At 36.7% G+C, this 10,454-nt stretch overlaps 1 protein-coding gene across 2 annotated transcripts in view; it reads left to right on the forward strand.

The window, feature by feature from the left end:
• The window catches only part of LOC107685441 (traf2 and NCK-interacting protein kinase-like), a 73,980-nt gene that overhangs the window by 56,274 nt on the left and 7,252 nt on the right, over positions 1 to 10,454 (forward strand). The window contains exons 19-32 of one of the 2 annotated variants that reach the window (XM_016482020.1): positions 192 to 301; positions 717 to 835; positions 912 to 1,009; positions 1,590 to 1,613; positions 3,419 to 3,427; positions 3,978 to 4,159; positions 5,460 to 5,568; positions 5,902 to 6,048; positions 6,842 to 6,944; positions 7,143 to 7,325; positions 7,568 to 7,711; positions 7,835 to 7,969; positions 9,714 to 9,814; positions 10,082 to 10,231. In XM_016482020.1, coding sequence (XP_016337506.1) covers positions 192 to 301; positions 717 to 835; positions 912 to 1,009; positions 1,590 to 1,613; positions 3,419 to 3,427; positions 3,978 to 4,159; positions 5,460 to 5,568; positions 5,902 to 6,048; positions 6,842 to 6,944; positions 7,143 to 7,325; positions 7,568 to 7,711; positions 7,835 to 7,969; positions 9,714 to 9,814; positions 10,082 to 10,231 — 1,614 coding nt within the window. The remainder of the gene's footprint in view (positions 1 to 191; positions 302 to 716; positions 836 to 911; positions 1,010 to 1,589; positions 1,614 to 3,418; positions 3,428 to 3,977; positions 4,160 to 5,459; positions 5,569 to 5,901; positions 6,049 to 6,841; positions 6,945 to 7,142; positions 7,326 to 7,567; positions 7,712 to 7,834; positions 7,970 to 9,713; positions 9,815 to 10,081; positions 10,232 to 10,454) is intronic. The other variant, XM_016482021.1, reaches the window with a different exon arrangement.

The following is a 10,454-nucleotide window of genomic DNA, read 5'->3' on the forward strand; positions in this document are numbered from 1 at the left end:
TTAACTTTTATAAAGAATATCTCTTTGGGTTTGAGACTTTAGTCTTTGCAACTTTAGGGATCTTATCTATTCACGAACACTCCAAAGAGAAAGTAAACATGAAATCTCATCATATGACCCCTTTAAAAAAACTGTTTTTCTAAAGTTCATCTTAGTAAAGTAACATATTAACATCTGTTAACATGCTTCAGGTGCCCCAAAGGACCACTTCCATATCCCCTGCACTGGTGAGAAAAAATTCTCCAGGGAATGGACCAGGAGGACTGGGACCGAGAACCGGAGCACATCTGATCCGAGCCAGGTATATTCCACTTTTCATTAACTTCTATCTTTCTTTTAAACTCATTTTACACATTTTATTGCAGATCAAGCTTGCCCTTGTGAATACTATGTTTTGTAAATAATTTAAACATTTAAATAATTAGAAATAATTATTAAATTATCCCAATAGGTACAACTACAATTGGAGTTTACAATACCAATGATTTTTTAAAATTTATTTTCTTTGTAATTACATGTTTTTATTTATCTATTACTCACAAACAGCATTTTCTGTCAGTATCCCGACAAATAAATAATGGAAAAAATATTTGAATAAATAAATGATTTTTCCTGAGACTTGCACCTGTTTATCTCTATACTTTTGCTTTACTTTTGTCAAAAGTTGAGTTCAGTTTGAATGTGGCTTGTTTGAATGTGTCCTACCATTGGCACAGTAACCCAGACCTGCGGATTTCCGTGGAGTCGGCTCTCCAGAGAACCAGCAGTGGTAGTTCTTCTAGTTCTAGCACGCCCAGCTCTCAGGGCGGCTCCAGTGAGAGGAACCTGGTGGGAGGTGAGAGACCCTCTGGAATATTCTCTCAGTCTGAGCACCTGCACTAGGGAGTCTTGACGTTCGATTGTCTCCACAGGCTCCAGTAAACCTGAGGGATCCCCAGCAGTGTCCCAAGAATCCAAGCCCAAATCCCAGGAGGAGAACAGGGAGGTGACCAGACCCAGCCGACCAGCGGTGAGAAACACATTTCCCAGAATCCACAGTTTAACTGTGCTGCAAATGTTTCTGCTTTCACAGGACTGCTTTCTGAGACCAAGATAAGCCTTAAATGAAAACATCTAAGCCTGAAATAACTTCTTTTCAAGATTTGAAAGAATCTTTTTAAGATCTGCACAGCTGTTGGTGTTCTTTCCAAACATGATGTTTTTACCATCAATTAAGTACCCCATTAAATCAAAAATACAGTTTTGTTGCTTTCAGTCAATACCTTTTAGCTTTTAAATCACCTATATGCTAGATGTGTTTTATAAAAGCCATTAAATATTCCTCACCCAAACAGGAAGTACGTCAACACAGCAATTTTGTGGGGTCTTTAATATATCACTAGTAAATCAAGTCTCATTTGAGCTAACCTACTCATAACCTTTCCATAACCTTTAGCTAGCTTAGATATGTATCTGTTCGCACTTGGCTCGAAGTTGAAAAGATTGTGTGCCGCTTTGCGTTACTAACCATTTTCTCATTTAACATTTTGTCTAATCCGCTCAATTGTTCTTCCACGCGTGGTTCTCTATGGTCGATTCTCTTTCTCCAGAGTTATAAGAAAGCCGTAGATGAGGTTAGTGGCATCTGCTCACTTCATCTCTCTCTGCCCATATTCGTGCTCCTCACATTCAAGCACTCGTTTGCTGTCTGTCTCATCTATTTCTGTCTCATTCCTTAACTCCCCTCCAATCTTTCTGTCTGTCGCTCTCTTTCACAGCTTCAGATGCCGTGTCAGTCACCATCATTAGCTGCACATTTCTCCATCGCACCAATTTGTCACAGTTCACAGTGTCAGTAATCCTTGACACCTTCTCAGAGTTTTCACTGTTACCTAGGCTACATCTGTCTTAGGCCACAAAAAAGGGATTTTTTGTTTTGTTTAGAAGTAATGTTACATTTAGGGGTAAAAGAAGGGACCGGAAATTATGTAGCTTTTTTTAAAGGGATAGTTCACCCAAAAATGAAAATTCTGTCATTAATTGCTCACCCTCATGCCGTTCCAAATGATGTCCTTACTACCTTTCTGGGCCTTGAACGTGGTAGTTGCGTTGCTATCTATGCGGGGTCAAAAATATCAGTTTCATCAAAAATATCTTAATTAGTCTTCTGAAGATGAACAAAGGTCTTATGGATTTGGAACAACATGAGGAATGAGTAATTAATGACCGAATTTTCATTTTTGGCTGAACTATCCCTTTAAGGTTAATTATTTCTGTAACTCTTTAATAATAATAACTTTAATCAATTTAATCGGCAGACCTATTATTTAATTTGTCATGAATAAAAACAAGGCAGTGAGGGCTAGAAGTACAGAGAATTCAGTTATCATTCTTAGCCAGAAACTTTTTCATAAATGCATTGTTGTATTCAATACAGACAGACGAGTTAAACAAATTTGTGGAAGTTATTTGTAAAACCGCTCCTGCGTGAATTGTCACATTCATTTAAAGTCAAATCAAGTTTCTTCAAAAATCATTCACAAAGCCATTATTACATAAATTGATGCAACAAAGTCAATGTGAGCTGTAAAGCAGTACGAAATTGTGTAAATCATGTGAATCAAAAGTTTTTTGCATAAATTGTAGCAAACAAGTCATTGTGAGTGAACAAGACAATCGAAATTAATGTAAGTGTTGCATTTACCTCAGATGAGCAGAATGTGCTTGTTTAAATTCGTAAAACTATTCTTTCGTAAATTGTTACATTTAGATCAATGTGAGCAGATGATCAAAACTAATTTCTGTTAAAGTTGTTTGTATAAACCATATTTACAAATATTGTCACATTCTGTTCAGTGCGTCAACTTATGTGAGAAAGATTTGGCGAACAATTTACAAAGAAAATTTTTTCAGCTCATGTTTAATCAGCTGCAAAATCATTTTAGTTCTGGATGACGGACAGTTTTTCGCAAACCATATTTCCTAGGTTTTGTGACCACGTATGTTTGTGGATAGACATTTACGTCAACTGACACCCAGGTAGTCAACGGTACGACATATTGAATGTAATGTGCTTCTGTTCCTCACAACTTTTTAATTTGTGTCTAATATGAGATTATTGCTCTAGCTAACTAATTTTTGTTAAAGTTGTTTGTATAAACCATATTTACAAATATTGTCACATTCTGTTCAATGCGTCAACTTATGTGAGAAAGATTTGGCGAACAATTTACAAAGAATGTAATGTGCTTCTGTTCCTCACAACTTTTTAATTTGTGTCTAATAATGAGATTATTGCTCTAGCTTGTATATTCAGTCAAAAATGGAAATTCACATTTCATTTCAAGCATCAGTGTTTAAATATAATTGCGCAAGAGTTGACTTCTGGCTTCTCAATGGCGTTTTCTCTCTATCTGGCTGCCTGGTGGCCTGTCGACAGGAGGAGCTGGTAAGACAGAGCCAGAGCGGGAACTGCTGATTCCTACTAACCTTCTGCATGCAGGGCACAGGCCTCAGGAACAAACCCTAGTTCTGCTTCAGTTATTCAGTGTTCTGGTCTACAGTGTTGGGGAAAGTTACTTTTAAAAGTAATGCATTACAACATTCTATTATTTCTCTGACTTGTGCACGTGATGGTTTATACAGTTGTGCATCATTCTTTGAAATGATGGCGGATGTTTTTATCCCACTTTCAGAGTTGATTTATAAAGCTTTATAAAATGTTTTAGTTAATTTGCTTATCTGTGATGTTTTGCTTATTTGTTTGTTTCTGGTAATCTCTTCAGTGTCATTTAAATTACCTAAATGTGCAAAACAAAGTTTTTATCATGACTCCTACTAACAGATAAATCGCTGTAGCATATGCAGGCTTAAAACCTGAAATGCTGTTTACATTTTAGTGGATTCATTGTTCACTGGAGACCAAATCAAGCAGATCAAGGCATGAATGAAATCTTGCATATCATCTTTGTGTCTTCCTCTAACTTCATTCCCTAAAGGACCTCACTGCTCTGGCCAAAGAACTCCGTGAGCTACGAACCAATGAGGAAACCAACCGGCCTCCCAGGAAAGTGATAGAGTATTCCTCATCCAGTGAGGAATCAGATAGCAGTGAGGAGGAGGATGGAGAAGGCGGGGCTCATGATGGAACTGTTCCCGTTAGTGATATTCCACGCATCATGTGAGTGTTTTCAAACATCAAAAATGTTTTTAGTCTTAGTGTTATTTTAGTATTACCTATATACTATTATAGCATTTATTGATGTTTTGAATTGGCTTTTATTTTCGTATTTTCAGTTTATTTTAATTTTAGTTTAAGTTTTTGAAATTTATGCTTTGACATTTGTATTTGTTTTTTTTCATACATTTTTTTATTTTATTTATTTGTTTTAGAAAGTTTACTACTTCAAACTAAACATTTAAAGTAGGTGGCAAGGCAACATTTCTGGGAACATTTTCATTTAAGCTTGAAGTTTTTCATCTAATATTTATATTTAATTGAAATTTTAAACAAAATGGTTTATAATCTTTTTTCTTTTTTTTTGGTATTTGAAATAGAATACTTGCTGCTCACTATATTTATATGATACTGCCTGCTATTTTAAAAAGTAGAAACAGAAACTGTTTATAGTATGTTAGTATTTTGAAATAGCCTGCATTGTGAGCTAGGGGTGGGCAATATACTGGTAGACACGATTAACTGGTAGAAATTTGTCAACCGGTTTTAAGATTTTATGCAGTTGAAACACAATCAGCAGCGAAAGAGAACTTATTTCCCTATATGCGCGTGCTGTCTAAGAGTTTCTTAGAAAACACGTGTGCGACAGTATATTGGATCCGGGAAGCTCTTAAAGTGACAGCAGTTTAATATTCCTGCTGTCTAACATTCATGTTAATCAAACAGCAAAAGAGAGAAAGTCTCGCACTGCTCTCGACTAAATCACTTTTGTAACTTTAACAGGAAGAAATATATATTTAATTTACACAGCAAAGAATATGCTGTGTTTTTATACATTTGATTACTTTATACAATGTATGTAGCATTTCTAATTTGTTCTACTCTAGTTTTTCGTTCTATTGTTTGTAATTAATTTCTTATGTAATCGCTGACAGTTTATTTGTCTTTAGTGAGCTTGAGTTTTGTTTTTTGTTTTAATTTAGGCTAGTATTAGTTTTTTGTGATATTGATGCTGGTGACAAACATTATTTCGATGATATCAAATATATTGATATCATAAAGACCTTATTTAAAGCAAAAACAACCATATCATGATATATATATTTTACCGTGAAATAAAATTACTCATATCGTGATGGAAGATTTTGGTCATATCGCCCACCTCTATTGTGAACTATAACTAATTTCAACTCAAAAAAGTAAACTTGTGTTCGCCAACCATTTCAAGGGGTCTTTAAAATGTCTTATAGAAAGGTTCATTATTTATTAGAAGTCTTTTTTTTTTGCTCTATTCTCCCAACAGGCCTTCTGCTGGCCAGGGTGGCACCGACTCACTGGTCAACAAGGAGGATTCTCATGCCAATGATTCATTTGGCAAAAATTCACAAGACGGCACCCTGATGATGCGAGAGGTAGGTGCACCTACCTAGACAGGCTCCTTTCCCGGATAGCAAAAACTCCTACACTCATTCCTCTAGTGTGTCACAGTTTTATTTCTCTTTAAGTTTACCAACTCATGTTTATTTTTGCCTTGGTTAAGCCTTAATTTTATTGGGTTATATTTTGGTGTTTCTTTCACATCTTTTGCTTCTGAATTCTCCAACAAAATCTCTGATCAAGCTCGCCTCACACTTGCTGACAGAGGCACGCTCTGTGCGTTTCCCAAATATCTCTGCAAGATGGCTTAGCCATGCAAGGGCCCTGCAGTAGTGTAGCCCTACTCCTCTTTCTGTTCCTCTCTGCAGACGTTTTGGGAAAGCAAGCTCGGTCATGCCGAGAGCAATGGTTTCCCCTGTAACTCCAATCTGCCTGATCTAGTGCAGCAAAGCCACTCGCCTGGCGAGGGCCCTGGGCGGCTTTCTAGTGGGCTGGACCTGGACTCTGTGGCTGAAGTAGGTGATAGACAAGCCTGTTAGAGCCACCCTGTACTCCAACCCTCAAATTTCTAACCTGACACATCTAATCCATTCCTATTCGATTCAGATGCACATGTTTATCTGGCTGTAGATGCACAGAAGCCCAGATCTCTTCATAACTCACATTGCTTTTCTTGGTTTTACTTCTTTTCTGTTTGGTTCTTATTTGTTCTCCTTATTTCATTTACTATCATTTAGAGCTTACATTTTTTGAAACATTGAAACGTGGGACCACAGCCAGTCAATAAGATGCTTTCTCCCCTTTGCCCCATTTTCCCTATTAAAAAAGAAAATAAATTAATAATCAGTATAAACATCCTTTTAACAAGATTAATTCATTAAAAAATGTGTAACATATCCATTTAAAAGTTTGGGATCAGTAATAGTATTTTTTAATCTCATGCTAACCAAGGCTGCATTTATTTGATAAATAAATTAACATTTTACAAATGAAAAAATACATTTTACAGACCCCAAACTTTTGAACAGTAGTTACATTTTGAAATAAATTAATAAGAAAAATGTTCATGCATATATATACTGGAAAACAAGACAAAATACTGATTGCAAAAAAGACTTTGAAGTGCTTGCTTTTCCTGCTAACATGTTACAATCAATGGACTGTTCTAACTGCGGACAAAACTCTGCTCGTTGCAGTTAGTTCATACTAGAAATGCTTGCATTTGCTGCCTACAATCAGTCATTAGAAGAAACCATTTGTATGTTTTGTGGATGCTCGTTTCTCACTCCTGATTCTCCACGTTGACAGTTTGGGATGGGGAGCGGGTCCAAAGCCTCCTTCACTCCTTTTGTGGACCCACGAGTGTATCAGACCTCCCCCACAGAGGACGATGAGGACAACCCTGCCTCAGGTGTCTAATTTACCTCTTATCCCCTTTTCTGTTGAAAAAGTGCCAGTGCTGGTGCCTTTCTCCACAGTAGAAATGCTCAGATTAGGCACTGACTCTGGCATTAACACACTGTTGGTGGAAAAGGGTACTAATGTTTAGCTTGCTTAATATGATGATAAACTGCAAAGAATATTTTTGACTTTTTGTTTGGTCACACAGCTCATTTTACAGATGAACTCCTACGGCAGGAGCAGGAACAGGAACAAGCTCGACTAAATGAGGCTCGGAAAATATCTGTTGTTAATGTCAATCCCACCAATATCAGGCCACACAGTGACACACCGGAAATCCGCAAGTACAAGAAGCGCTTCAACTCTGAGATCCTGTGTGCGGCACTATGGGGTGAGTCTAAACTTTTTCTGACTTTGTACTCAATGACTGTTAGAATATTTTCTTTGTGTCTATATTGCTTGTGTGGATGTACAAAACTACTTTTTATATGTAAAGCGACCTTGAGCTACAGAAAGGCGCTATATAAATAAAAATAAACTTCTTAAAATGAAAGTAGCATAAAGGCCTTCATATCACTTCAGATCCATATTATAAACTACAAATCGTTTTTACATTACGTTTGTTTGCTGTAGGAGTGAATCTGTTGGTAGGAACAGAAAATGGGCTCATGTTACTAGATCGCAGTGGTCAGGGCAAAGTCTACAATCTGATCAACCGCAGGCGCTTTCAGCAGATGGAAGTTCTGGAGGGTCTCAATGTCCTGGTCACCATATCAGGTGAGTTCATCATCAGCTCACTAGTTGTCTGTACAAAGATCTGTTTTAAGTTGTTGGTTTTGTTAGATCTGTGTATTATCTGTTTGTAATGAGTGGTTCATACTTCCTCTTTTTTTTTTGTAGGCAAAAAGAATAAACTGAGGGTCTACTATCTGTCATGGCTTAGAAACAGGATACTTCACAATGACCCTGAGGTAGAAAAAAAACAAGGGTGGATTACCGTTGGTGACCTAGAGGGATGTGTCCATTATAAAGTCGGTATGTCCTTTGGTCTATTTGCCCGAATAATTGTTTTAATACCTGAATAACTACAGAAAAAAAATATATAGTGACTAATGGGTTTTCATTTACTTATTAATAAAGTAAAAAAATCGTAAACATAGTTAAATATCAAATAAATATCATATATAACCATATTTGTAAAATGTGTGCATATGTATCTGTTTTTTTTTATTTTACTTATTTTTTATTACAAATATCTATTAGGGGTGGGGGAAAAATCGACACAGCATAGTATCGCGATATTTTCCGTGGCAATACTGTATCGATACACGGACGCCAAGTATCGTTCTTTTATTATACTATTTGGTAGAATAATAAAATAAATTTCTTTACAGCCCACTAGATGGTGGTGTTGAGTTTTTTCTGGTGAGGTCAGCTGGGTTACCTTCTGCATGCAGTAAGTTAGTAAAATAAAGATGGCGGCATCGCTGAAAGTTATCAGGAAAGCCCCGTCCACGTTTAAATTGAATGTAAGACTATGTTTTATTTATTTTAAATTTAACAGTAATTTACTTTCAAATGCCCCAATTTGTCTTGTGTGTTTCGTGGTAAAAGCGAAACTACTTTGTTTGGCCTTCCAAAAGAGGACACAACTAGAAATCAGTGGTTATGTTATATTTACAACACTGTTCCAGAACAGTTCAACCCAAATATTCAGATGTGTGCAGCAACTGCAATCAGGACTGTTTCCTGAACCCGGGAGAGTAGACTAGAATGCAGTCTGTGCACAAAGGCTGTTTCTATAAAGTTGAGCAGTTCCAACTTTGCAAGGACAGTCTGGCGCTTCTGACTCATAGCCTGTAAGTACGTTTTCATATTTAAAGAATTTGCCACTGATGATTCAAACGCAAGTTTTGAGCAGTGTAGAGTAGTGCTTGTTTGTCGTTTCTCCGTTCACAAATGCAGACATGGTTTTATGTTTACGCGGCGCGATACGCAACGCAACATTTTTTTTTGTGGCGATTGCAGGGAGGGTGGAATGTATGCTTTCAGTGCTATCAGGATAAAGTTAGCATTTTCCAAGATCTCCTACTGCACTTTTGACTACTCACTTTTATGTGTCAAAATGCTTGTCTTTGCAAGTATTCTCGTAAACACTAGGTCTGAAAGTGAAAGCAAACAGCTGAGAAAGAAAACACGTGTAACAGTATATTGGAACCGGGCAGCTCTTAAAATGACAGCAGTCTAATATTCCTGCTTCTGTCGTTCATGTTAATCAAACAAAAGAAAGAAAATCTCTCACTGCTCTTGACTAAATCACTTTTGTAACTTTAATAAAAAGAAATCTATATTTATTTACATTATAAAGAATATGCAGTGTTTTTATACATTTGATTACTTTATATACAGTGTATGTTGCATTTATTATTTATTTGTTCTACTGTAGTTTTTTTGTCCTATTGCTTGTAATTAATCTTATTCTTATTTAATCACTGACTGTTTACTTGTCTTCAGTAAGCTTGAGTTTTTTTTTTAGTTTTTTTTATTTAGGCTAGTATTAGTTTTTGTGATATTGACACTGGTGACAAAAATGATTAAATTTCTATGGTATCAAAAATTTTGATATCATAAAGACCTTATTTAAAGCAAAAATAACTATAACGTGATATAAGATTTTGGTCATATGCCCCACCCCTAATTTAGAGAGAGATACAGAGAAACGGAGAATGTGGTTTATAAAATACTAATAATATTTTCACATGTATTTGTTATTTAACAGTCAAATATGAGAGGATTAAGTTCTTGGTGATTGCATTGAAGAATTCAGTGGAGATTTATGCCTGGGCTCCCAAACCCTACCACAAATTCATGGCTTTCAAGGTGAGACTGATGTTCGGTCCAGTGAGACCCCTTTACCCCCTTAAGAAAGAGCGTTTGTGTGTTAATTTTAAATGAACTGCATTACTTTAAAAGAAAAACAGGTCTTAGAACTTATTTGGCAGGACAGAGCACAAAATGTGCAAAATAAGTAGCTATTTTAGTACTTGTGACTAGTGTTGTGAGTGTGTCAAAGAACACCTGCACAGAGCATATTTCTTTGGGAATACTGTATATTGTGTTTTCATTGTCTCTTCTGTCTCTCCAAAGTCTTTCACAGATCTTCAGCACAAGCCTATGCTTGTGGACCTGACGGTGGAGGAGGGTCAGCGGTTAAAGGTTATCTATGGCTCCAGCGTTGGTTTTCATGTGATAGATGTCGACTCTGGGAATCCGTACGATATCTACATTCCGTCCCACGTAAGTGATGACAGGCCGAGTGGAGGCAGCTCTCCCCTCCTTACCCTGATCCTAAGGGACTTTAAATAGGACGACTCCTCTCTGGGGACACTGGGATGCACTGTAGTGTTGATGTCTGCATCACATATGTGCCTTTTAATTACAGACAGGGTCCAAACTTAACACTAAAACCAAATGCAAGTAAAACCTGGCTTTGATGAGAAAAATAAAACGCTTCCCAGTT

This window comes from Sinocyclocheilus anshuiensis, unplaced genomic scaffold (assembly GCF_001515605.1).
Source record: "Sinocyclocheilus anshuiensis isolate Anshui unplaced genomic scaffold, SAMN03320099.WGS_v1.1 scaffold862, whole genome shotgun sequence".
NCBI lineage: Eukaryota > Metazoa > Chordata > Actinopteri > Cypriniformes > Cyprinidae > Sinocyclocheilus > Sinocyclocheilus anshuiensis.